At 40.5% G+C, this 27,431-nt stretch overlaps 4 protein-coding genes and 2 long non-coding RNA genes across 8 annotated transcripts in view; 3 read left to right on the top strand and 3 right to left on the bottom strand.

Annotated features, from left to right (window-relative positions):
• The window catches only part of LOC134192558 (uncharacterized), a 2,102-nt gene extending 13 nt beyond the window's left edge, over window positions 1–2,089 (bottom strand). Inside the window, exons 1-7 of the mRNA XM_062661298.1 lie at window positions 1,989–2,089; window positions 1,892–1,932; window positions 497–545; window positions 343–423; window positions 155–185; window positions 55–111; window positions 1–7 (exon numbers count right to left, since the gene is read on the bottom strand). The exon at window positions 1–7 is cut by the window's left edge and continues 13 nt beyond it. Coding sequence (XP_062517282.1) covers window positions 1–7; window positions 55–111; window positions 155–185; window positions 343–423; window positions 497–545; window positions 1,892–1,932; window positions 1,989–2,063 — 341 coding nt within the window. The 5' untranslated portion in view covers window positions 2,064–2,089. The remainder of the gene's footprint in view (window positions 8–54; window positions 112–154; window positions 186–342; window positions 424–496; window positions 546–1,891; window positions 1,933–1,988) is intronic.
• An 80-nt stretch (window positions 2,090–2,169) lies between these two features.
• Window positions 2,170–3,196, top strand: LOC134191868 (uncharacterized). The gene is made up of 3 exons (XR_009971858.1): window positions 2,170–2,237; window positions 2,300–2,421; window positions 3,097–3,196. It is a non-coding gene; the product is annotated as an uncharacterized LOC134191868 (long non-coding RNA).
• Window positions 3,197–3,239: 43 nt separating this feature from the next.
• On the top strand, window positions 3,240–9,001 carry LOC134192557 (hemicentin-2-like). Its single transcript, XM_062661297.1, has 24 exons — window positions 3,240–3,308; window positions 3,474–3,533; window positions 3,596–3,694; window positions 3,760–3,853; window positions 3,914–4,030; window positions 4,083–4,165; window positions 4,231–4,263; window positions 4,328–4,445; window positions 4,515–4,578; window positions 5,446–5,581; window positions 5,644–5,747; window positions 5,815–5,876; window positions 5,942–6,066; window positions 6,153–6,203; window positions 6,262–6,341; window positions 6,402–6,494; window positions 6,548–6,600; window positions 6,666–6,923; window positions 6,984–7,262; window positions 7,320–7,562; window positions 7,632–7,913; window positions 8,062–8,418; window positions 8,496–8,780; window positions 8,846–9,001. The coding sequence occupies exons 1-23, from the start codon at window positions 3,240–3,242 to the stop codon at window positions 8,768–8,770; spliced, it is 3,135 nt and encodes a 1,044-aa protein (XP_062517281.1). The 3' UTR covers window positions 8,771–8,780; window positions 8,846–9,001.
• Window positions 9,002–11,083: 2,082 nt separating this feature from the next.
• On the bottom strand, window positions 11,084–16,716 carry LOC134192075 (uncharacterized). Of its 3 annotated transcripts, none has more exons than XM_062660758.1 (10): window positions 15,904–16,716; window positions 15,157–15,204; window positions 14,935–15,021; window positions 14,529–14,624; window positions 14,417–14,467; window positions 14,298–14,342; window positions 14,174–14,238; window positions 13,987–14,098; window positions 12,256–12,336; window positions 11,084–11,985 (listed from the first exon to the last, which is right to left on the bottom strand). In XM_062660758.1, the coding sequence occupies exons 5-10, from the start codon at window positions 14,417–14,419 to the stop codon at window positions 11,779–11,781; spliced, it is 513 nt and encodes a 170-aa protein (XP_062516742.1). In that variant the 5' UTR covers window positions 14,420–14,467; window positions 14,529–14,624; window positions 14,935–15,021; window positions 15,157–15,204; window positions 15,904–16,716; the 3' UTR covers window positions 11,084–11,778. The 3 variants fall into 3 exon arrangements, with proteins under 3 accessions (XP_062516742.1, XP_062516743.1, XP_062516744.1); XM_062660759.1 differs by lacking the exon at window positions 15,904–16,716 and adding an exon at window positions 15,303–15,435; XM_062660760.1 differs by lacking the exons at window positions 14,935–15,021; window positions 15,157–15,204 and having other exon boundaries at window positions 15,904–15,937.
• Window positions 16,717–17,101: 385 nt separating this feature from the next.
• Window positions 17,102–19,604, bottom strand: LOC134192076 (uncharacterized). Its single transcript, XR_009971888.1, has 3 exons — window positions 19,433–19,604; window positions 17,329–17,436; window positions 17,102–17,268 (listed from the first exon to the last, which is right to left on the bottom strand). It is a non-coding gene; the product is annotated as an uncharacterized LOC134192076 (long non-coding RNA).
• Window positions 18,500–19,267, top strand: LOC134192372 (uncharacterized). Its single transcript, XM_062661111.1, has one exon. It carries the CDS (start codon window positions 18,590–18,592, stop codon window positions 19,265–19,267), a length of 678 nt encoding a protein of 225 aa, XP_062517095.1. The 5' UTR covers window positions 18,500–18,589.
• Window positions 19,605–27,431: the final 7,827 nt, after the last annotated feature.

Below are 27,431 nucleotides of genomic sequence, written 5' to 3'. Positions count from 1 at the left end.
GTGAAGGCTATAAACAAATTAAGCTGTTCACCACTTGTATACAGCCAGACATACCAACATAAAAGACTAATGCATTTGATTCAAATGCTTTCAAGCTAAGAATACTACAAACTATCAACATAGATATAAAAAATGTATCATAAACAGCACATACAGCTGGACAGTTGACAGTTGACAAACAGTACCTTAACATATCACAGAGTTTAATTATCTAAATGAGATGATGCCAAAGCATCTGCATAAGAACATCTGTTAGTAAAGTAATGTTCATTGCATCACTTATTACATTAGCAATAAAATTATAACAAAGTTAAATTCATTGACAGAAGCAGAAACGCTAACCGCCATCATCTCTTTGCATGACAAATGGAATTCTTCTGCCATTTCATTATTTTGTCTTTTTAGCCTTCGATGAGCTGCAGTCTAAAGCAGCAAATAAAGCAACAATTACCAGTAGCATGAGGTCAGAATGATGGAAAACCTTTGAATAGATTACCTCGTCAAGCGTTTCTCTCCATTTTGCCGCAAGATTTGTTGCATTTGTTCTAACATAGACAGCAAACAAACAAATATTAATGCATCTCAATCCTATCATTATTACTGCTATTTATAAAATTAAAACAGCACGTAGATAAATACCTTAAAAGAACTTAATGAAATCAAAACCTAGCTAGTGTACAGTGCTTCAGAATTAATTTGTGCAATCATCTAAATCTCTATGTGCACCCGTCTATATACAGAATTTAAGAATGTGATGAATAGTGACTGTACAAAATCTCAGCATTTTTCTAGACACAAATGAGTCTTTTCATGATACACTAGATGACCCTATATAGTGTATGGAAGCACAAAAGTGGTTTCTGGATTTTGCTAAAAAGACTGCAAATAGAATCATGCACTACCACTTGCAAGCATGGTGAACTCAACTGGTCATGTAATCGAATTGATGAATACATATAATTTTCTTGATATCTTAATTAATTGTATCATGCTAAGGAAGTCATGTCCCTTGTAAAGTTGAAACAAATTATTAATTCCAAACAAGGACACAGAGTAACACTTCGTATACATACCAGAAATCGTCTGAACAACTTGTGGCCCATTATCTGCTTCTGTAGCTAGTTTGACCATAAGCTTCATCCAGGAAGATAGTGGGTTTTGTATCTTTCTTTCAGCAAGTTTTTAGTATTTGGTGAGTTCTCCCTTAGTAATAGTTAATTAACTAAATATATGCCATTTAGTAGAGTTAAGGTTAGGGTTAGGAACCACAACGTTCCTTTTCAAAAAATCCCTTGTAAATCGTGCTTATAACTGTTGTATGTTATGTAATTGCTGCCATCTTTGTGAACCAAGAATGTACTGTACTATTATTTTGCACAGGTTGGGTTCCCGAATTAACTGACCTCATTGCAGCAACAAGGACTGTATTTCTAAAAGGCAACTCATGCCCTAAGCTTGAAATCTAAACCGTGCTTGTCATTGTGCCAAGTAGTAGTATTTTACAATAACTATGCAAAAATCGAACAAACATGTAAGATCTCAGATACCCAGAAATAACCAATATTACTCTAATAACTTCTAGGTGTAGCTAATGCTATAATGTTTAGACATTTCTTTTAAAACAAATAACTTTCAAAACAAAAATAGGTCAACTAAACTTTGGCCATTATTTGGATAATATATAAGTGAATTCTAATTGGCTCCAAATGGAATATTGGAAAATCCATTAGGTTGGCACCGCTGGGTTCACACGTATAGGCAGAACTAAGTTTAGATTTTAGTTTGAACGTATTGTACCAATCATCCGTCTCCTGCTGAGATCTCACAAGAGTCAGACCAACTGGTAGCTTTGTTAGTACAAAATAAATAAAGATCGTAAGCCAAAACTTACTCCTTGATAGTCTGGTTTCTAGTCTCCATCAGTTCGTCATTCTGAATGCAAACACAATGCATTGGTCTAAATCATCATCTTTAATTTTCCAAACTACCTTGATGCGTTGCTGTTGTTTCCAGTAAGCCTGCTGAAGCCCAGGGACATCTGGAAAAGCAGAAGTAAGCGACATTGTTCACTAGGCTGAGTGCGTCGTCATGACAACATTAATATATATGTGAACTAGTGCGCACGCTACGCCGACGCTGTCTTCATATCCTCCAGATGATCATGATCGGTTTCATTCGCTTGAGGCCAGCGGTTGCATTACAGTCGCCAGTTGCGGTGTCTGAACTTTCGTGCACAGGTAAGATATTCTCTCTCCCTATAGCTGTATTATCCATGCAGATTACTTGTGTTGCGGTCAAGATCTGTGTGTATCTTGATGATGCTATCTACATTGCTACTCCTCCACTCTCTTGTTCTGTCGTCTATCCGGGAAGCATCCAGCAACGCGGGAACCGAAGTCGACTGCTTTCCACCGAAACCCGGTAAGCACAACTGTACAAGACGGATATGACCGTAGCAGACTTGTAAACTTGGTGGTCATATTACTAATGTCAGTGTTAGAAATGGATAATTGGGCGTGGCTGTGTTTATGTAGTTGTTGATTGTTGTTGCATGGGAAATGGATGATACAAGGACTCGATCTGGCTTTGTCTCCCGACCTTTTCTAGCCGCAAAATCTATTTTAGCATGGTCGTCAGCTGTACTTGCTAACGAAATTCGCAATACTATCGGGAAGTAGTTTTTCGAGAATATTGCGGGAGCGTCTTTGCGGGATGTAGGGCGGGGGTTAATGAGACAATGCGCGACGTTCATAATTCAACTACATCAATATAGGTCTGCTGTTAGAAGTCCTACGGCTAGTGCCGCTAACATATTTGGCACGCGTTGCGTTTTGGCCAACGGGGTTCGCAAGTGCAACACATGCGACGCCTCCCGGACGGTGTCTAGCCGTGACCGGTCAAGATCATGACCGTGATCGATCACTGTTCCTGAGTTGCGAGCACTGGATCGAAGCCATTGCTGAGCGAGAAGGACAACTGTCGCCTTACATCGGTTTAGCTATCGCTTAATTAATTTACCTACTTTACCGCAAGGCAGGCACGTGTGTAGACATGTGTGGTGACTATCACGGAGATTGTTTCTTGTTGTCGGTTTAGACTCCAAGACGCAGGTTCTCAGGCTCTCCTGTCAGGCGAAGATCAGTGGCAGTTTCAAGGCAGTAGTACATGATGAAGAAAACCACCAATTAATTGTTGGAGGCAGGTGAGTCACCACACTACTAGAGCTTGTCCTATTGTCTATGTCTGGTGTGCTTCCATGTAGAAATCGGTTGTATGCGCTAGACTACAATTTGAGATTTGCTGATAAGGTGAGATGTTGAATCTGCATGGGAAAGTGAAGTGTCATCCTATGTTTGACATAAGATGCGCCCTTGAATGTTGACATAAACCCTAATTAAATAATTCAATTATGATTTTAATGGAAACGCGGTCACTTAATTATTGCAGTAGTTCCTAAGTCTAAGTCCTTTTAGGTGCTGTTGCAGCCTGAGAAAGGAGATGTGCAATATTGTCGACTTCGTGGTTATTCAGAGGTATCTTCTGATTCAAGTTTGTGTTTATGATGATGGTCACATGTGTTGTCTGTGTGGTGTAGGAGCACTGTCAGAATTACATCAAAGTTGTTGCTGTACGTGGAAGTCGATTACTGGTTTGCGGGACTCATGCCAGAAAACCGAAGTGTCATTACCGAAAGGTTCTAAATTTTCTCAGAGTGAATTGTCTCCTTTTCAATTGTGTTGCTTCTCGACGTTTGTGCAGAGAGAAGATATTTCAAAAGTAACCGAGCATTTGCCGAGGAAAGTGCAGATGTGTCCCGAAGATCCTGATAGTAGTACGACAGTCCAGCTACCTGGTACATGCACAACTTAAATTATATCGGATGTCATCACACTTTTTCTCTTTGTAATCATAGTGAATAGCAGTGCTGTATTTGTGGGTTTGGCCGGTAGTATGAATCGAGGCATTCTGAGATACTTTGGTCGTCCTGATCCATTGACAACTGACATGAACAATTTCAATATTCTAAGATGTAATGAATTCAATGCCATTTCTTTGCTTTTTTAACACCTTTATGCGTTTAGTGCCACAGTTTATCAGCAGCTATACTCTGGGGTCTAGCGTTTTCTTTTTTGCAAGAGAGCTAACTGATGTTGGAAGCTTACGAGTATGTGGACATCCTACTTCACTTTTATTGGCTTATTCATAATATTTTATGTTGCTTATATTTAGTTCTACATTTCGCGGGTTGCAAGAGTGTGTCAAGTAGGAGTATACATTGATAACTATTGTTTTATTAGTTGATGGCTGACGTGTGTGTTTGTTTTAGTCTGACACTGGGGGAAGGTTTCTCTCACCAGGGCGATGGACTTCATTTGTAAAGTCTCGACTCAAGTGCATCCAACCTGGAGGCAGTGGACAGCTACAATACGACTACAATTTTTTAGGTTGACGCCGTTTAAGGCCAAAAGTATGTTCGCGGGTTGGCACTGATGTGTTTGTGTTTATGTATGCAGTGGATGTTAGCTTTACAGAGAAGGACGGACGTCGCCATGCGTTTGCTGTGTTCCAGCCTCCCACGTTAGTGTCTATTTCTTTATTATTATTATTATTATTATTATTATTATTATTTATTATATCTGTGCATTATGCCCTTCCATGATGGGCAAGTGGGGTCTTTACCCCATCTGGATGCTCACCAACCCGGCAGGTGAGCCCAGCAGGGTACATGTTTCTGTGTAGTCCACATGGTAATCAATGACTAGCCAATTCGATGTAGATTGCAGGCATTACGGTGACCGCAAACTCCGTACAGCACGCCTAGTGGATATCAATGACCACCAGGAAAGCGCTGAACGTCATCGTCAACAGAACGTTTGACAGACCACAGAAACTCCCCAACGACTGAAATGAGTCATAGTCTCATGGACAAAGCTAGAGAAACATGAGAAAGAAAGACAGACAAGTTTACTGTCGTCACTGGGGCTTGAACCCCAAACCATGGAGTGGTAGCCATTTTCGCTATCCACTCAACCAAGGCGATGTTGTGCTCAACCAGATCAGTCTGGTTTGTAAAGTTTATTACAAGTACCGGAAAATATCCATGCTTCAGAAGTACTTAGACCATCACAGCTGTTTACAAAGGATCCGAGTAGATCCCAGAAGCACTGTTTTCTGCAAGTTCTGCAGGTTGTGATGACCTGGAATAATGTCCAGCCACTGTGCAATACCTGTGTGCACTGTGCCCAAAGCCCCCAAGACCACTGGAACCACCAGTGTTCAACAATGCCATATGCGGCTTATCTCCACTCGCAAGTCGCTGTACTTCGCCAATTTCTCAGCATAATTATGTTATTGTTATAATTATCATTATTATTATTATTATTATTATTATTATTATTATTATTATTTGCATTTTGATGTACTCATCTGGTGTTCATGGATCAGGTCCGGTCCTGCTGGTGGTGCTGTATGCATGTATGGATTTGATGGCGAACGTTTGCGTGATGACATTTTGAGCGTATTTGACGGTCCATACGTTGGTGAGAAACGACAGCACAGTATGAGGAGAAAACGAAATCATGTATGTTACTTTTCATTATTATTGAACACTACTTGACATTATAGTTTGAGATGAATTTGTAGTGCGACAAGCCTCGTAGTGAATCGAACGCATTGAGATATACCGAGACATCGAGGCCAATCAGGCAGGCAACTAATGCTCCCTTAGTAACCAAATCTGGCGCAAGGCATGCTGGCAAACTGTCTCAGCTACAATCTCTTTACTCACTTTTATGCTTCTTATTGGTTCATCAGGTTATTGGCTATTGCTGCAGATGCCATCAGTCAATCTACCTTCGTGTTATTTGTGGCCTGTGGTAGGAGAGAGTACTGCTCGTTTCGTTGATTTAAATCGTGTTGATTAGGCTTTGTTGCTGCCTAGACGAGGGAACCATCGATAAGTTCTTGGTCACGGTGACAGAAACTGAAACAACATTGCGGGGATATATGGAAAGAGGGTATGTGCCCGTTGTCACCTTGATTGACACAATTCGAGTGATTCCAATGGTAAGTGATACCACAAACGTTACTAATTTATTATTAATATGATAATTGATATTTACCATATATACAACTTGTGCTCTTATGTGTAGGAGGATTTGCCAAGAAGTCCCATTTACAATATGTTGATTGTAAAAGAGCAGGTTTTTTGCAATTATACTCTTTAATTGGCTAACAATAAATAATATCTTTCGGCTACAGAATGCGGTGTTTGTTGGTACCGAAACTGATATTGTTCGTATACCTCTCAGTCGTTGCGATCTTCAGTACGATGAGTGCAGGTATCAGCACGAGAGAAGTGATCGCGGGCAAATACGTGATTACTGATAAAGTTTTTTTAGTGACTGTATTGGGTCAAGGAAAGCACGTGATCCATACTGTGGTTGGTGCACGGGCACACACAAGTGTTCGGTAAAGAATGATTGCCTCGGCGGGTAAATACTGTTTACATACAGTAGGATGGCACGACGTTAAAATGGTTTTTTAGGTCTTGGATAACAAAACAAGACAATACCAGCTGCCCTGGCAAGACACCGTTTGGTATGCGTAGAGAGTTGACCGCCAAACTGTGATATTCCATCTGTATATACATTACTCTCTTCTAGTGACAGGTGTACCTCCCGTTGTTACGTCAACGTGGTCTTCACATTTGGATGTCTCCCACAATGAACGTATATTGCTCAACTGTTCAGCCAATGGGGTTCCTCCTCCTTCCTATTGGTGGAAGAAGGATGGTGAAATACTGCACGAAGCGACCGGAGCAGAGTACGTCATACCGGCCGTGCATTTGGCCAATGGTGGCGAATACGTGTGCCTTGCACAGAACAGATTTGGAAACACGACGGTAAAGACTGTCGTCAGAGGTCAGCGGCATGACGTCATGTCTCTGTTTTATGAGATTTAATGGTGCTTCTGGTTTATAGTCATACCAGAGATAATTGAAAAAGCTCCGACTGTTGTCATAGCGGGGCCGTTTGACTCGTTAGCGTTGCCTTGTGGTGTAGTCGGCAGTCCTGTTCCCGTGGTCACGTGGCGCAAGAGAGGGGTTCTGGTGACCGACGATTCGAAACACGGCGTCTTCGTGTCCAAGAGCGGATCGCTTGTCTTTACGACCTTGTCCCCAAATGACGCGGGCATGTACGAATGCGAGGCCGTCAATCATTGCGGCCGTTCAAGCTACACAACTCAAGTGTTTGTGACATGTAAGTTTTTTCTTCCTTACTATGACGGCACCAGTTGAGTGTCCTACAATGTTCTAGATGACGCCGTTTCAAACTATAAGTCGCGAATCGTTAAGGAAGGAGACACCGTTGAGTTGTCTTGTTCTTTGTGTAAAGAGAACTGTACGTTTACGTGGACCAAAGACGGCGAATCGTTAGAGAAGACAAACAGCAAGACGCTGACGATTAGAAACGCGCGTAAGCACGACACGGGACAATACTGCTGTACCGAAGCCAAAGACAAGGATTTCCGCACAGAGGTCCACTTGGTGAAAGTATTAGGTGACGTAATAATTTGAGAATTTCTGTCAATAGTCTAGAGTGCACGATATGCGTGTGTTCTATTTGTAGTTCCTCCCACTGTTGTGGCGAGAAGCGCAGCAAATGTCACTGCAGCTGCTAATGCGAGTGCTATTTTTTACTTGGATGTCACAGGTGAGCCTTCTCCTTACGTCAGGTGGTCGAAGGAAGGCAAGGATGTGGGATCGAGCAGCCGCGTCGTCGTCACTGGAACTACGGGAAGGTTCTCGTTTGTAGTTGACAATCTGCATCTGTCCGACAGCGGCATCTACGTCGCCACGATCTACAACTCGATTGCATCGAAGGATGTAGCATTTTCTTTGTTTGTCTTTGGTAAGTATTTGCTGCGACGCAGTTTGCCACTCTAAGTTGTAGTAGGTATTGTTTTGGTAAACGGTGTCAGGAGTGGGATTATATCTGTTGAACGTATTGCTTGCATGGCGGCGAAAAACTCTTAATTAATTTAGTCTTTGTTCTCTAGGTCAGCGACAGTGTCCACCGTTGGTCACACGCGCGACAGAGGGAGGAACGTTATCGTTCACATGTAGATATTCGAACGACATCTCTGAGACGATTGGAGGCAGTCTTCTTCCGGTCACGTGGAAAGGGCCACACTTACGTGTACGACCACGTGCCGATTCGGTGAGCATCTCTAGAAGAGTTAAATCGACTAGCGTGAAGCTGACTATTAGAAACGTTACCGTGTCCAACGAGGGCGAGTATGAATGCCACGCGTACGCGACTCACGGACATTCCGTCTGCCGCTGGTGGGTGGGCGTCACTCAGAGAAACGCAACCTCGACGCATCATCCTTCGTCTTCTACGAGAGACGGAGCAGGTACAAGCAAGCAAAAACTTTCTATTTGATTGTTTCTAGTTGACAAAGTGCTCTTTTTCATGTAATATTTTTGACAGAAATCGGCATGAGCGCTGTTGTCTTCGGTTGCATTATTGTGTGTACTGTACTTTTTGGTCTGTTTACTGGTGCTGTGACAGTGCGCATCTGTTTGCGCTATCCTCAAAAATGTAAATCTGTGAATATCCGGGATGTGTCGCCGCGGTCTGTCGATCGAGGACGACGACGTTCAGAGTTAATATCTGTCTCGTCAGTGGCTTCTGCTACACCGCTAGCTGTGTCGAGTACTCGTAGTACAAGCTCTCGTTTTCCCACAGATACGAAGACTGCGTGAATCTCAGAAAGTATAACTAGATACCATAGTACGTAACCATGAAGGTCACTCGTAATAATGATGTTCTTTACTTAGTCAATGGACGAAGCAGTGATTCTGAAAAACGCCTTCTATAGAAGAGATTTATATGTACACAAATCAATATTGGATAGAAATTTGGCTCACGCGACAGCGCGATCAATGTATTTTGAACTAGAAACTAACAATATAAATATAGATTGTTTACTGCATTGGACGGGTTAGTATCAAGAATCCTTGTGATAACTCGAGTGCAATCTCTAGAGTCCAGTTGTCGTTGATTACATTTAGTTCGTCGGTAACGCTCTCGATGGAAGGGCGGTTTCTCTAGAGTACGATTTCGTGTAGGTCAGGTACACGAAGACGGTATTCTTGTCCCAGCAAGCTGCACGTACAGACTGTCAGTGTACAATTTTAACGTCAGCTACGTCAGCTTCTCCCCTTCTATTGAATTACTGAACCATATTATTTCTATCTGAAGGTAGATCCCACGAAAAAACCTCTCAACAGTATCTACTAGTAACCTTTGGATAATTCATTCCAGCCTTATACATCCACAGTTTTATTGAGTGCGTGTGTGTGTGTGTGTGTGTGTGTGTGTGTGTGTGTGTGTGTGTGTGCGTGCGTGCGTGTGTGTGTGTGTGTGTGTGCGCGCGCGCGTGTGTGTGAGAGAGTGTGTGTGTGTGAGTGTGTGTGTGTGTGTGTGTGCGTGCGTGCGTGCGTGCGTGTGTGTATATATACCATCATGTCTCGCTTTGACCAGATGTATTTGATAGAGGGCCATGCCTAGGTCGCCGATTAAATCATTTTGCCTTGCTCAATTAATTAAATTAAGTCACACAAACACGAGCCAGTGGCGTAGCCGGCTTTACAGATTTGGGTACAAGTATGACGGCGCCACTTTGAATATGTTGCAGAATCTGTTACAAACGAAAAATTACCGATTTCGATTTTATTACTTTCTTGCGTCTTTGGACGTACATGCATATATGTACGCAACACTATTTTAAAATAATTAGGGCTAAAAAGCCTTTTAGACGTCAATCAACTTTTCTCTAGGCCCTGTGCATCTTTTACTCTGGATCCTTCGTGCAAACGGGATCCGAGCCGCGTGCTGATACCGACCGCTTCAACCTCTTCATCGATAACAATGCAACGCCTCTACGCTTACTCTAGCAGTTGTACTGCCGCGCTCTTCACGGCGACGCGGAGGTCACCGTTTGCATAATGCCTTTCACTGTGCCAAATGTACCGAAACATGTCACAGATCGCTTTGCAACTATTTTTTGCAGACTCTAAAAATATAAAGAAGACAACAGAAGAAGTTTGGAGTCGCTGCGTTGTTTCCTCGATTTACTACAAAAAGGATCCCGTTTGCACGAAACTTCGTGCAAATGGAATCCGACATGTTCTCATGTCATTCGACATGTTCAAATCCCACTTCGCCGTCGACAGTTCTAATTAGTCTTTGTTTGATGAAGATCTGACTCAATCTATTCGTTAGTCTGTGTGCGGTTTGCAGTAATTACCAAAACCTCTCTAGACTATAGCACGGACTCTAGCACTAGATCTAGATGGTAGCTAGTCTCGTGCAGATCTTGATGTTTGTTTGCCTTTCCACCGGATATTGATAATGGCGCTATCGGCAGGTATAATAGGTGTGCTCATTCGATAACAGTCTTCACTGCTTCCTTACTGCATGCATATTGCTATGTTTCTTGTTGTTGCATCTTGCTAGATGACTCGACCTTTTTTGCTTGCAGCGCTTCTATTGCATCTGGGATGGAGGTAGTGGCGTAGGATGCACAGGGGCGGATACAGAATAGGGCACCCGGGGCACGTGCCCCCGGCAGTGCAATACTAGACTGCATGGAGTGTAAGGATTGCAATTTGACTCTTTCCATACCTGAATGCAATGGCTCTACTTCAATGGTAGAAGGACCTTAGGTATATGTACTGAATACATGTTCTGGTCTGTGAGGAACCAACCGGAAGAGCCGAGTCAGTGAAGGAGACGACCTACTCGGGTGTGCATGGAGTTATCCGGGACAAATTAATAACTATCCGGGTGCCCCCGGCAATGGTGCCCTGTCCGTTCCTGAGGAAGATGTTCACGAGCGGGGGGCTGTATACCGTGGATGTCATCATGTGAGCAAAAAACCCTACCTCACTGTAGTATCAGTAGACACTGTAGTATCGTTATTTCGTATGCCGGCTAACACATCAATATTCAATACCGCTGAACACGATATGGTGTCTGATTACGACCGCAGTGTGCACTCGGTTCCACACCCATCCTGGGAGTAGACTGTATGTACAATCTAATGGATTAAGTAAATGAGAAAGATTCAGAGTTCTTCAAGTCTTTGACCTCTGCTTGCATTGCGTATTGCTATGTTACTGTTACATTAAAAACTAGATAGGAAATTCAATGTTATCAACATATTATAGAAAATACGATTAATTTAGTTCCTGTTACAAATACAAACTATTAAAATTAATTATAAGTGCTAGTGACTGTTTCTTATAGTGATTATGAAAAGAAATCTGTACCGTTGCTACTACCCTACGATTCCTCTTCTGAATTGTCTGGCTCCAAGATGTTGCTGTGCTGTGGGAAGACACTGGAGTTGTCATATGTCGCCGGCATTAGGCGCATTCTGCATAGTTCAATTGTTGTACCTCTGCGTTTAGATGGACGTTGTTTATTAGATATGTTAGTCTCTAGTGGAAACGGAGTCAATGACTTCCGTCTAAACTTTTGGCAAGATGTTCTCTCATTTGTTGCTGGTCATACTTCACGGTGGTTAAGTCTTCTCCACGTGCTAGATGCACTGCAAATGCAATAGCCAAAAAGACCATTGTCATTGACCCTCGCTGCTGCACATAGGGCGATTCCACATGCAAGGCTAGGTGGTGAAAATCCTGTTCTTCGCTATCGCTGTCCTCTTCCAACGCAGCAAGCTAGTAAATCACTCCCAGTTGTTAGCTTAGATGTGGATCAATTTGAAAGCCCGGAATATCGCTGTAATAAAGAGCAACTTTTGCCCTATGTTGCTGGACGTTACCCATTGTTCATTCTCCAGTTTGTGGATTTGTATGCTTTCCTGTTCCACTGTCCTGAAATCATCAACCCTTGATGGCAAGGGGAGGTTGAAGGCCGGCTTCGTAAAGGCGAAGCTTGGTCTTTTGGAATGCTATAAAAAGTATAAAATAGCATTGTTAGCTTCACGCGCCATTTTTTGACTCTAAGTATGGTCTATATAACTAGTTTAGTTTTAGCTTATGTTTGTCCATGTAGTATTTAGTGTGTGTTATCTGGGCACTATGGTAGATCAATATTTTAGACTGAATAGTCCCCCTAATAACACTACAAACTACAAACTACAAACTATATAGACTATGAAATTAATGTTGTTAAAATATATTTTACATTTAATTTTTTAGTTTTCAAGTTGTATTTTTACCTTCAAAATGTTGCTTTCAACATCAGAAAGCTTTCTGCGTTTGGGTTGTGGTGGAACTTCTTCATTATCTTCAGCGTTCTTCTAAAAAGGTAATATTAAATCAATATATGCTATGTTTCTATACACCGTCAATTTATCTAATATTTAACTGATCTCTGAAAAATTGTTAACTCAGGTGTTTGCAGTTAAAATAATATTATAGACAATTAGTATAATGCATTAATTGATAACATAGTAATAATTGCAAATACCATATGTGTCTCCATGAAACTCCAATAAAAACCGATTATGAATCATTTATTACAGAAGGTCACAGTTGTTTCAACCTGTTTATATCTTCTATAGTCGATCCTTCTACAAGGTTGACAATTGATTCAGGTTTAAAGGAAGTCTAAACATTGCGTGCGACAACTTCAAATATGTATATACAGCAAAAAACAGCAAGAAATCGTACCACACTTGATGAAGTATCAGAGTTAGAACAAGGTATCGGAGAAAGAGCTACATCATCATGCTACATAAATACTGCCATGGTTTCGCAGTTATCTCAGTAAACGCTCCCAGGTTGTTCGTAAAGGTAATGAATATTCAACACCAGTACGCTGCCTTCGTGGAGTACCGCAAGGATCAAAGCTTGGTCCACTCCTGTTTATTCTGTATACTAGTGATGTGATCAACGCAGTATCTCATTGTCGTTTACTACTTTACGCTGATGACTCCTGTCTTTACTCGTCTGGTCCTTCATTTCAGTCAGTTACTGCACAACTTCAATCAGACATTGACGACTTGTCCATTTGGTTCAATAAGAACTTACTACAGCTTAATGGTTAGAAAACAGAACTAGTGCTCTTCAAAAAGTTTCGTGACAAGCAACCAAGATCAGAATTCTTCGTCAAAGTTAACAGTCATCCACTTTTCGCAGTCACTCATGCAAGGTACCTTGGAGTCCAATTTGATGAAAACATAAACTGGAAGTATCACCTGGACTATACGGTAAAGAAGGTATCCAGAAAAGTAGGAGTTCTCCAGAGATATGGTCGCTATCTCACGGATGATGCAAGGGCTGCCTACTTTAGATGTCTTGTCCAACCTGATCTGGATTACTGCTCCAGCACCTGGTCTGACGGCTCACAATGCATTAACAAGCGGCTGGAGAGCATTGAAAAGCGTGCACTTCGAGCCGTTGCACTCATTCCAATTCGAGAAAGAACAGGAAACGTTGCAGAAATATACCAAAGGTTTCACGTTACTCCCTACCAGGTCAGACACAAGCTCGCCTTGATTCAACGAGTATTTCGAGCGATGCATGGAATGTCATCAACGGAACTCCAGTCTTTGTTTAGACAATCTGACACAGGCTATAGCACAAGGTTGTCTAATATAGGACTTTATGTCAGCAGACCCTCGAACAGAAGCTCTGAAACGATCTCCCAGTCATAGATCCCAACAGCTAGGAATTCTCTCCCAGCATAATTGAGATCAATGACAGGAGACTATTTTCGTCTGTTTAAACAGAGACTTCGTAAATTTTTTACTTGACTTTTTCATTGTTGTTTAGTATTCTTTCGTAGTGTTTTTTTTATAGTTTAGTTTTCGTAACATATTTAATGCAGGGTACCTGGAAGATCGGGGCTATACTGAAGGTTTTCCCTGGATAAAGAAAACATCTGTCTATCTATCTTTCTATACATAATTCTGATTTAGCACATCTGTCTAATAGGCGAAACGCACACGTGTGAATACTTCTTCAAACTGGTCGTGTATGGTCTTTGGACTGCTTTCTACGGGGTATTCTGGTTCATCTTCTTTGTTATCTTTGTAGTACTCAGTGAACTCAGTCAACCTTAATTACAAACATCCCGAGTTAACAAAATTGCAACCAAGGTTATTGCATATATAGATTATTTGAAGTATGTACCTTTCTCTGCAGCCGACCCACAAGATTCTTGCGGCCAACCAGAGACGAATACGGTTAGGATCGATCTGTTGTACAAACAATTAGACACTCATTTAATTGTATAATATGTCTAGATAGCGCTTACATTAAGAGTTAATCTTGGGTTGTTTACAGCAGCCGATAGCATATTCTAATTCATTAAAGAGTAGAAATAAATACTAATTCTGCATTACAATATTTTACATAAACAATGTGGTTTCAAACCATGCATGTCCAGATTCCTCAATTGACTGGGTCTCCTTGTTGTGAAAAATTCTTAATTAATTAATAACGAAAATAATGAATGTAAGTTATGACAATAAAGTCTTATCCATACTTGTGAAACAGCGTAGATAATTGGCCATGTTGAAGTATACAGCCTTTGACCAGTCTGCAAAGTACTTTCTTTGGTTATCCATTTTCTGAAAATAGTCTACAATTAAAGAAAAATATGATTAATCAGCCTACATTTTCAAACTTTAAAATATCCACAACGGAATGATGGTTTCCTCCGAATAAATCGAATACGAAAAAGCACTGATGACAAAGGTCTATAACCTATAAAAACTGTATTGGCAAATAACCATAATAAATTTTTAGAGTAAAGTACCACTTCAATCCAATGAAAGTATTGCGCTAAGTGAACTGGGATTGCAATTATTTCGTATTGAAACAGACTAATCTACAAGCAAATGACTCTAACGCTAATGTAACATGTAAAGAAATTATTTATAGAATTAGACCTTTCTTGTCCAGCGTTCTGCTCCATTGAGGTCTTTTGATATCTTTGTAAACAGAAAGCTGGACAAACGCTTAACAGGTTGCGGTCTCTACAAAACAAAATATATACGCAGTCGGCTCTTATGGCACAATTATTATATTACATTATCCTCAAAAGTACGTTTAAAAGTCAATCAACTAATTAATTTACAAATTTGTTTAGTTTGCAGAATTCTAGAACTTACCAACGAATTCACGTAAGTTTCAAACATTTCGTGCACGAAGTTTATAATCTATACAAACACAATACATTTTGCCAAAGCTGTCAAATCTTTTTGTAATGGTCTATTAGTAAATGTAATTAAATGCAATGTACAAAACTACGTCTCACGTTGTCGTTAAGCCATTGATTTTCTTTCAGTTTTTGGAAATCTTCTGCACTTAGACTTCTGATCCAATTTGTGCCACATTGTCACCTCTATTTCTAACTTGACTGAATAGGTGTTGAACCCGTAATACAATACGCAAAGGTGATCATTGTATAATTAATTACCCGACCGCATCAAATTTACCACTTTCATGAGGCTTGGTGGCAAATAAATAATTCAGTAATTTTTCTTCTGACAGCCAAGAGCAGCTGTATAGTTTACAGTAATTGTGTAGATTGTCTTGTCTGTATTTAATTGAATGCCATTTACGTCCCTCTTTTTGTAGACCTCATTTGACTTACGCCTATCCTTATGCCACGTACAGACTTTTTTCTACTCTTCTGTAGCATTACAGTAACATAACAAAGGCCATAATGATTACGTTCTAAGTTATGTAAAATAAGAAAAAATCGCTTCTATACCGTAGAAATTTTTGGTACTACTCTCCAATTCTCTGTACAAGATGGCTATTGAAAGTACAGCGTCTGCACCAAAGTATGAGAATTTGTACATTTACCCATATATTATTTGTAAGAAAGACACGTCGAACACAGAAATTCTTACCCGTGTCTGATCTCACTGCCAGTAAGAATACCGGCAGATCTTCGATTGTTTAACGCAGCCATTCTAGTTCGATTAGAGACAACGATCCAGTAGTAACAGGATTGTAGTTGGCATTTCCAGGTGTAACTGCAACAAATTATCGTATTGTATTTACTCACACAATAGTAAAGTTTAGATACAGTTTCTCCCAACGAATGAGCATAGGTGTTCGTAAGTTAAATTGTTCAGCATGTCTTGCATTGATAAGGACTTGCAAAAGGCAAAGGAGGGTAACTGACAACGGTATTTGTTCAAAATTGTCAATTCTGTCTGGCACCATTGCTCTAAATGCCTGTTGCTGATGCTGGCAATGTGAACATGCCGTTTAGTTTCTGCTCTTTCACTGTTTAGCTCTACTCTGTAGCCAGCTGGCGAAACATAAACGGACATTCGCAATTTGTTGCGCATTGCAAGAGCTTCAATACAAACAGCATCTCCCCAATGTGTGTCTCTTGACATATTGCTCAAATAGCGATTGAATCGTGCACGGCCAGGTGATGCATGGTCGTCGTTTTCAATTGCGACTACTGCATCCATGAAAGTGTTAGAGTTATTTCTGATGTACTCAACTGCCTCCTCTCTGACCTGCCTGAGCAGTGAACTACTTCCGTAGATGAGAAGAGCGAATGACTCAAATAAGCAATTGCCACTACTAGTGTTCTCTAGTTGGTGCATGCTTACACTTGCCGCAAGTGCTGTCATCAAAGATTCAGCATCCTTTTCTTCTTGCACTTCTCTCTGACATAAATTGTACAAATTGAATCATGAGCTCAAATTCAATATCTTTTAGGGCAGATAGAGCAACCGGAGTGTCTAAAAATGTAATTTATAAATTATAATTGATAAACGGTCATTTAGGTATATATAGGCCTCTACCAGAAGAGCTAAATTTTGTGTTTCCATCAATTTGGTTACTTTTGAAGTTTCTATACACCACATTTAATATATATTAAAATAAAACAAAGTTGTGTTAAGTTGATGTCAATGCTCACCAGTGTCAGAAGAAACAATTTCTTTTGTAGTCTTTGCTACTCAGAGATTAGCTGTGCGCTTGTTCAAATGATCTTGCCTGTAATCAATTCCATAATACTAACAATTATTTTGAAGACACCTAGCTTGTAACGTATACCATTCATCAGCAGCAGTTCTGTTGTGAGACTTTAAGGCACACAGTCTATGATCTTTTACAGCACAATTTGTGCTTTCCAAAAGAGCATTTCGGACTTCTGACACGTTTGCAAGTTGAGCTGTATGAGCAACGGTTATCAGATCTGTGTGTTTTGGTTGTCTGTTTGTTGATTATTCCTTCATTGGTTGACAAAGTTTCTGTCGTTTATCAGAGTTCGTTGGTTAGAGCAAAAATATAAATTATTAGTACTAACTTACCGACTGACAAGGAAGATGACACCAATGGAACTTCCATGCTTTTTCTAGAAGGGCTCTTGTTGGTAGACTCGATAGTGATGTTACTTTGAGCATTGCTAAGCAACATTGCTTATGGCACGCGGAACGTGACTTTATTAGGTTAGTCACATATATAGAGTGTAAAATACATATATAGGGTGTAAAACACATATATAGGGTGTAAAACACATATATAGAGTGTAAAACACACACACACACACACACACACACACACACACACACACACACACACACACACACACACACACACACACACACATATATATATATAGGGTGTAAAACACATATATAGGGTGTAAAACACTCATATATATATATATAGGGTGTAAAACACATATATAGGGTGTAAAACACCCATATATATATATATATATATATATATATATATATATATATATATATATATGGTGTAAAACCACATATATATATAGGGTGTAAAACACATATATAGAGTATAAAACACACATATAGGGTGTAAAACACCCATATATATATATATATATATATATATATATATATATATATATATATATATATATAGTGTAAAACCACATATATATATATATATATATATATATATATATATATATATATATATATATATATAGGGTGTAAAACACACATATAGGGTGTAAAACACCCATATATATATATATATATATATATATATATATATATATATAGGGTGTAAAACACATATATAGAGTGTAAAACACACATATAGGGTGTAAAACACCTATATATATATATAGTGTAAAACACCTATATATATATATATAGTGTAAAACACCTATATATATATATATATATATATATAGGGTGTAAAACATGCATATATATAGGGTGTAAACACACACATATATATAGGGTGTAAAAACACACCTAGATATAGGGTGTAAACACGCATATATATAGGGTGTAAAACACACACACACACACACACACACACACACACACACACACACACACACACACACACACACACACACACACACACACACACACACACACATATATATAGGGTGTAAAACACGCATATATATATATATATATATATATATATATATATATATATATATATATATCAAAACTCGATGCTGATTTATTCAATTGTTTATTGAACAATGCCAGCTTGAGAGACAGAGCTCGTTTAAATTCCATCAGTACACCCCATGCGGGAGCGTGGTTGAGGGCAATACCAAACCCTAATCTCGGCCTTTCCATGCTTTCTCATGAGTTTGTCATTTCTATACGGCTCTGGTTAGGGATTAAGATGTTTCCCTCTCCTCCAACTTCGATCCTGTGCACTTGTCGTCAACACATCGATCCTTTTGGAGATCACCTCATCAGCTGTGGTACAGGTCCAGAACGCACCAGAAGACACAACGCATTGGCAGAAGTCATTTTCCAGGCGTTATTAGTTGAGAATAAAGACGTGGTAAAGGAAGTGAGATGCAGTGGTAGTGACGAAAGTCGTCCAGGTGATGTTTTTCATCCTGACTTTTTAGAGGGCAAACCAGCTTATTTCGACATAACAGTCAGAAACTCATTGCAGCCATTGTACGTGACAAAAGCAGCAGTAAGGGCTGGGGCAGCAGCTGAAGCAGGTGAAGAACAGAAGGACACACGTCACGAAGCAAACGTTCTGGCAACAGGTGGTCTTTTTTACCCCTTGGTATTGGAAACATTGGGTTTCTGGTCTCCGTTCAGCATTAAAACGTTAAAAGCTATTGCATCTAAAACTTCAGCTGTCAGCGGAATTCGATTCCATCAAGCTTTCCAGAATTTGACGCAACAACTTTCGGTACAGTTGTGGAAATACAATGCAAGGATGTTGTTCAGAAGAATTCAAATTGAAGTACAGGACATTGATAGTTGGGATATACCCACCGTAGCGTAGTGTAGAATTTGGTAGTTAGTTCTGTTTAAATGTAAAAGTAAAAAAAAAAATAAAAAAAAAAAAAAATATATATATATATATATATAGGGTGTAACACACGCCTATATATAGGGTGTAAAACACGCATATATAGGGTGTAAAACACACAGGGTGGTTGAAAGATACCTGATCTCAGTAAAGCCCAGTTCACAATACCACGCTGAGGTTGACGATGACGATGACACTGACGATGACGATGACGCTAGCGTGAGCGTCATATTGTGAACATTTCAACGTCGACGACGATCGTGGCAGCGTTCGTCCAGCGTCCTTGACTGAAGTTCAACTCTAGCGTCGATTCCGGAAGTGTACCAACGTAACCGGAAATCACGTGATTACTTTCTACAAATCAAAAGAACAGTCCTATTAAATCCCGGATTTGGCATGGAGTGTCTAATCGACAGCGTGCAGAGTTATCCTTGCCTTTGACGCGTGCATGAATGCAAAGACCTGCCGCCTTCGCTATAGGATTGGTCTGACTCACATTTGCCGTTGTTGAGATTCTCTAGCTCTACGCCTACGACGACGAATGAGAAGTAGAAGAATTACAAGTTCTTCGTCCATCTGTGATACATACGTGGTGTCACAATAATGTGCGGTAGCATGCGCTCAACGCTCGAGTATCCAGACAAGTGCTGACCAACGTCTCATGACGCTCACGGGAAAATATTGTGAATGGTAAACGTCATCGTCAGCGTCAGCGTCAGCGTCTGTGTCAACGTCCAGCGTCATCGTCAACGTCAACGTCAGCGTCGTATTGTGAACTAGGCTTAAGGGTACACGTGAGACGTAAGATGAGATGACTGGTGAATAAACATTCGTTTGTAATTGAACAGGCACACTACACCCACATAAACAACTGAAGCCCGAGAATCCAATTGAATTTACAATCTAAGAATGGTGCGCATGTTTTGCTGCTATACAGAGCGAGACCATCCGTATTCCCTCTCTTCTAGAAAGCACTACAGCTTTGAGTTGCACTAGCGGATTCAAGACATGGGCGGAGTCTTTACAGTTAATTAATTAGGCGACGAATATAGTTCACAACAACTTTGTTTCTAGAGATCAGACAATAGACTCTCAGTCTCTCTCCGCCGAAGATTGACAATCCGGTGTTGCGTGCTGAGACTGTCACCGTGCCGAGATTGTTGCGTATGCGCATAATGGAACTGACATTTTCAGCACGCAATACAAACGTGCTGAAATTGCGTAAGTGCCCAAATTGTTCTGACTTGTGCGCATGCGTGAAACAAATTAAGCGTTCTATTGAGAAATCTATAGTTAAATAGATACTGTTAGTGCAAGAATTACTTTAGACACTAATTCTGTTCGATTTGCAATATATATATATTTAATTCAGTTCATACTTTGCGGCATAAACAGAAAAAACTGTTAATATCACTAAGAATTTAATTATATGCAATTCGTTTTTAATTAAATAGTTTAGAATTTAAAACTGCAATAAAACTATTACGATTTAAAAAAATGAATACACACACACACCATAATGTTATGAATTAGTGTTTATTCACCTGTCATCTCATCTTACGTCTCACGTGTACCCTTACTGAGATCAGGTATCTTTCGACCACCCTGTGTGTTTTACACCCTATATATGCGTGTTTTACACCCTATAGATATATATGTGCGTTTTTACACCCTATATATATAGGGTGTATATATATATATATATATATAGGTGTTTTACACCCTATATATATGTGGTTTTACACCCTATATATATATATATATATATATATATATATATATATATATATATATATATATATATGGTGTTTTACACCCTATATATGTGTTTTACGCCCTATATATGTGTTTTGCACCCTATATATGTGTTTTACACCCTATATATATATATATATATATATATATATATATATATAGGTGTTTTACACCATATATATATATATATATATATATAGGTGTTTTACATCCTATATATATGCGTGTTTTACACCCTATATATAGGTGTTTTACACCCTATATATATGTGGTTTACACCATATATATATATATATATATATATATATATATATATATATATATATGCGTGTTTTACACCCTATATATATGTGTGTGTGTGTGTTTTACACCCTATATATATATATATGGGTGTTTTACACCCTATATATATGTGTTTTACGAGTCATCACTGTTATCAGTGGACATGCCATCATCATATGTGTTTTACACCCTATATATGTGTTTTACACCCTATATATGTGTTTTACACCCTATATATGTGTTTTACACCCTATATATGTGACTAACCTAATAAAGTCACGTTCCGCGTGCCATAATTGCTGCTTGTGAAATTAAGCTACAAGCGGCATCTAGATTCGCGTGAGCATCACTGTTCACATTCGGAACTGCCAAACGAGACACAATGGCGGAAGCCTCACTCAAATGGTTTAGAGCATCAGCAGAAACTTGCCAGTTTCTATTTTCCTTTTCCTGACAAAAACACCAGTTATATACATTTATAGTATATAGAGATCAGTATTTACGATTACCGCTTTCTCGACTTTAGAATCACGAGTACGAGCATCAACAGTCACTTTGCAAGCAGTTGTCTTCTGCTTAGCGCACTGGAAAGACTCGTTGCCTTCGTCGTTTGCCAATGCTGCTGCTGATTCAGTTTGTGTACAATGGCTTCGTCCAGTGAATAACCACGTTCTGCTATTTCTGGAACAATCTGTTGTTTTGTACTACTATAACCTATAAATAATTGCAAATTAGAGCGATATCATTTAATGCAAAAAAACGTAGCTATATACATAGCTATACATAAGACACTTACGAGCACGAGAGGTGTTCCGTTCTCTCTCTGTTTGCATAGTTGGCGACGTAATGTCATTTACGGAAAACCAGCGGTTACTTGGGCCATCGCTAGAGTCGTACTCTACACGGTAGCGATACCTGTTTGGATCTGCCTCGATGACGTGACCGCGTAAAGAAGTAAGAAGACGAAAGAATTTCTGTTTTGCGTCTTCGACTAGAACGTATATCCGGAAGTCTGACGATTACTTCATCTCCAACAAGATATTCCGTAGGAATTCTCACTCCCAGTTTTCTCGCGATCATCTTCGCAGCAGCTTTGTTGGACGACTTCAATGCGGCTTCCCGAATAAGTCGACAGGATTCTATCCATGTAGCAATGCAGTGATGTAATTTCCTGCTGTCATGGAAATAAAATTCACTAGAAGTTTCTTCTTCTTTGATGTTTCCAGCGACCTTTTCACTATCATCGTTGCTCTCATTTTGGCTTTGCTGTTCCCTTGTTTCCGTTGACAAGTGACCACGTAGTACTGAATTACTTTCTCTACCGAAAAAGACTTTGAAAGGACTGATATTCTTGCCTGGTAATAAATGACATAATAAAATATATTATAATTTCAGTAATAAATTATTAATAAACCAGCACCAACCGAGAGCTTGGTGAGGCGATGTATTGTAGAGTTGCTGGTATACCGGCAGCTGTTCGACCCAATTTACTCCTTCCGTACCGTTTTCTAAAACATCAAAACGAATACGATCCTTTAGAGTTTGATTGACTTTTTCTACCTGCAGAAGAAAAAGTACATTGTTAATTTAATTTACGTACAGTTACTAGCTTTTAAGATTACTTTCCCTTGAGATTCTGGATGATACGGCCGGCTTCCTATAATTCTAATGCTCACGGATGAGGCCAACAGCTCTACTACCCCACGAAACTCGCCTCCTTGATCCGTCTGTATAACAGCCGGAGGACCAATTACGTAGTACAAGTTCAACAACTCTTAAGCCACTAGGTACGCAGCTTTTCCCGGAAGTGGGCGGAGAAAAACCTTCTCGCAAACAAAAGAAGCAGACGTCACGATATGCTATAGTTAATTGGAACCGTTCGTGTCCGTATAATACCTGCTAAAGATGTCCAAGACACACAACACATACTTGTAAATCAGTCCATTATTATCGACTTCAACGGGCATGTCCGAGAAATCAACCAGGTCTAGCTGGTTGCACTCTTGCACTCCACTAGAAATCACAGGTGCTAGTGGGGATTTGTTGACAAAGTGTGGATGAACAGATTGCGCTTTCCTTTCCCCGTTAATATGTTCTTGGATTGCCTTCTCACTGGTACCAGAGAAATGATGGGAAATGAGACTGTGAATTTTTGCGTTAAGTCCTTTAGGTCGACTAAAGTACATCCCAATTAGCTGATCAACTTCCGTTTGCATGAGAACAATGTTGTTGGTATCACTAGTCACCAGTTTTTTCTCCAGAGCGACTGCAGAAGATCTGGGATCTTCAACATACTCCATTTTGTAATCACGCTGATCGATGTGCTTGTACACTTTGTCTAGCATATGAGAGCGCCGTCTTTCGTCTTTGAAGGGATATGTATCTTCCTGTAAATACTTGACAAGTTCATCGTAAACTTCATTCGGCAATATTCCTCGAGCACCCATTCTGTACTAGATAATGTAAGGGTACAATTAATTAATTACATTTAGTAGTAGCAGTAGCAACTGTTTTGTCAAAAGTCAAAAAATTATTGCTCGAGTTCTATACAACTCTCTAAGAATTAGAATTAAAGTACTGTAATCCTATATAGTTACTACTCAAGTCCTCAAGAGAATTTATTAGGTTAATCAACATATAGCATTGAACTGTTTTTGTTGCATAATTCTCCTACAGCGATGAATGACTGACTTTTGTCTAGAAAGTTTCTCAACTGCAACGATCTTATTTCACTAATTTACTTTTTAGAGATACTTGTATTTCAAATTATTTCAAGTCTACATTAACAAATATAGCACTAAACGGTCACCTCCTACAGACCTCAGCAACAGCTCTAGGTTTCAAATGACTGCAGTTGATTAAGTTCAGCTATCTGAAACGCCGCAGAACGCAGAACACTTGCCTAGAGTGCTTGATGGCAATTCTGAGTCATTTCTCATACAACCACGCCGCCACTAGGACGTGTAAAAGATGTCGCTTGAACGAACTAGCCGTTCAACAAAGAAGACGACAACCGAAACCGATGAGAGGGCACGATTGAAGTGCTAAAACGCTCTTTTACCCCTTGCAGAGAAAGTCGATCGCTGCGTAGCGCGCGTTGACAAGGACTTGACGTAATCTAATTCAACTTTATCTAGGAGAAGCAGGGGTGAAGGTTCTAGCTGCTCTGATAGTAAACAAAGTTCTTGCATTCGGTACCGCTGGTTGTACCAACGATGACGTGTTGCACTTCGTGACGGTGCAAGGTCAGGCAAAACAAGGTAGATATCAAACTGAGATAGAAACACCTGCACACGTCCTATATGCAGAACCAAGTAACAATCGAGGGGCCTGTACTGGCTTACACAACGGGGATGAGGAAAGAGACAAAAGGATATTGCGTATCTTAACTATATACCTATGTAACACGTGACTATAATCTAATTACATACACTTATAACGCGCGCTACATAACCGTCCTTCCTAGTGTTAATGTCCTCATTAGCAGACTATACTTCTAACAAAACACCAAACACTTAATTAAAAAAAAAGTAAAACGAACTCAGTGGTGTTCAAAACTCGTAGTTTGAAGGAGTCTTCCCTGCTGTGGCACGTTGACGTCTAGGAGGTTGACGTAAACTTTGCTCGTCCTTGTTCTCTTCCTCAGAATCCTCGTTCTCTTCTTCTTTTTCAGACTGAGTGGAAACGGCAGTAGCTTGCGGATGTTGCTCGTCTGCTGCATTATCTCCCTCGTACCGTGAAGAGAAAGGTATGATGCGCTGGACGTGGGCCGTAGTGCGTTTACCTGTAATGATGTGTGCCAAATCATAATGAACATCAGACAGGCGGCGCAGGACACGATACAATCCGTCATACGATTTGCTGAGCTTGGGCGACAAACCTGATTTTCGTAACGGAGAGTGTAATAAGACCAACGATCCCAGTTCAAAATTGACTGAATCATGCTTGAGATCGTAAAAGCGCTTTCGTGTGGAATCTGCCTTTCCTTGGTGACGCCTGGCGGTATCAAATGCGTCCTTGATGTTTTTCGTAAGGGCTAGACCATACTGGTGTACGTCCTCAACGAAACTCTGCGGGGGAGTGGCTAAAAGGTCGGTAGGAAGCTGAGGATATCTTCCGTGAACGAGATAAAACGGAGTGTTACCGATGGCGTCCACGAAGCTCGTGCGATAAGCAAACGCGATAGCTTCAACATAGTCGTCCCAATCATCTTGATGATCGTTAACGTAGGCTGATAAGGCAGAAGCGATATATCGGTTTAGTCGTTCAACTTGTCCGTTGGTTTGAGGGTGATACGCGCTGGAAAATACCTTCTTGATGCCCAAGCGTTCAGCCATACGTTTAAATAAGGTGAACATAAATTGCGACCCCCTATCCGACAAAAGCGTTGTGGGACATCCGTGGCGAAGAACAATGCGGTCCACAACGGCATCAGCGACAGTACTAGCGGTAATGTCTGGCACAGGTGCAAGCTCGACCCATCTGGAAAATCGGTCGACCATCACGACGATGTAACGATTGCCAGTGACAGTACGTGGTAGCGGTCCAAAAATGTCGACTCCGACTACTTCGAATGGGCGAGTAGCGCTGAACAATTGCAATTTTCCAGATCGGGACGGTTTGGGAGTCTTCTTGGACTGGCATTCCATACAGGAACGTACAAAATCTTTCACGTTCTGTCCGAGACCCTTCCAGTAATATTGAGACCGCACCCGATCATATGTCTTCTTGCGTCCAAGATGCCCAGACATGGGTAGATCGTGGAGCGCTTTCATGACTGCTGAGCGACTAGCGGAAGGGAGGATAGGAACGTAATGTCTCCGACCGTTGAGTACCGATTTGTGCATCAGCAATCCAGTGTTTTCATCAACGGAAATTGTGCCCGTGTCTCTTAAAGTTTCCCTAACTTCGGGGGATATGTCTTGTTGTGCACGCTGTTATCGAGACTTCAAGTAACCTATGACCTCACCGAGGAGAGGGTCGGACTCCTGTTGCTCACGTAGCTGATCTTTATCAGGTAATTCAATTAGGTCCTCAGTGACAGCTAACAGCGGGACCGTAGAAGAATTCGACGCAACAGTAGGCAGTCGTGACAACGCGTCAGCATTTCCATTAGATTTTCCCGGTTTGTGAGTTATAACAAAATCAAATCCTTGTAAACGTAAGACCCAGCGTGCGAGGCGACCCGTCTGGTGCTTCCCTGACATCAACCACTGCAAGTTGGCGTGGTCGGTTTCTACTGTAAAGCGCTGACCAGACAAGTACTTTCGAAATTTTTCGCATCCCCAGACGATGGCAAGCGGCTCCTTTTGCCTCGTGTCGAACTTTCTTTCCGCGTCAGTCAGGTGGCGGCTAGCATAACATACTACTTTTTCGGTACATGTGTCGTCAGAAACTTGAGCCAGAATTGCCGCTATTGCATAATCCGAAGCATCTGTTTGTAACCTGAATGGCTTGTCCCAATCAGGGTGAACCAGTAAAGGGGGAGACGTCAAACATGCTTTCAAATGTTCGAACGCTTGTTGATGTCTTTCGTCCCACTGAAATGGCGTGTCATCACGAAGTAGCCGAGTCAGAGGAGAAGCGACTAAAGCATACGAGCGAACGAATCGGCGGTAATACGCTGTCAAGCCAAGAAATGACCTAAGTTGGGACTTGGTCTTTGGAACGGCCAGGTCACGAACAGCACGAATCTTTTCAGGATCGGGCAGGAGTCCGTCCGGAGTCACAAGATATCCCAGATACCGAAGCTGTTGCTGAGCGAAATTAAATTTCTCTGTCTTTAAACATTTAAACATTGAAAAGATATTGACCCATTTCACTGCCTGCTACGATGACGTTTGTACCTGTGTTCGTAATGCAATGCTAGAATAGCATCACAGGGTGTCCTCTTTATGTCTTTGATCTTTGTTTGCGTGGCGTATTGCTATGTTATTGTTACACTAACAGCTACTTGGGGTTCAAAGTACAACGCATTTAGCTAAACAATGACATTCAACTGCCAGAGCAAATTACATGGAAGCATCAAACACTGTAAAAGAAATTACAATTATGTAGCTCTAAAATTTTTTGTACAGTTATTTTTCAGCTATAAAGCAAA

The sequence above is a fragment of the Corticium candelabrum genome, chromosome 16 (genome assembly GCF_963422355.1).
Source record: "Corticium candelabrum chromosome 16, ooCorCand1.1, whole genome shotgun sequence".
In the NCBI taxonomy this organism is placed as follows: Eukaryota; Metazoa; Porifera; class Homoscleromorpha; order Homosclerophorida; family Plakinidae; genus Corticium; species Corticium candelabrum.
This window is presented reverse-complemented; position numbering and strand designations above follow the sequence as displayed.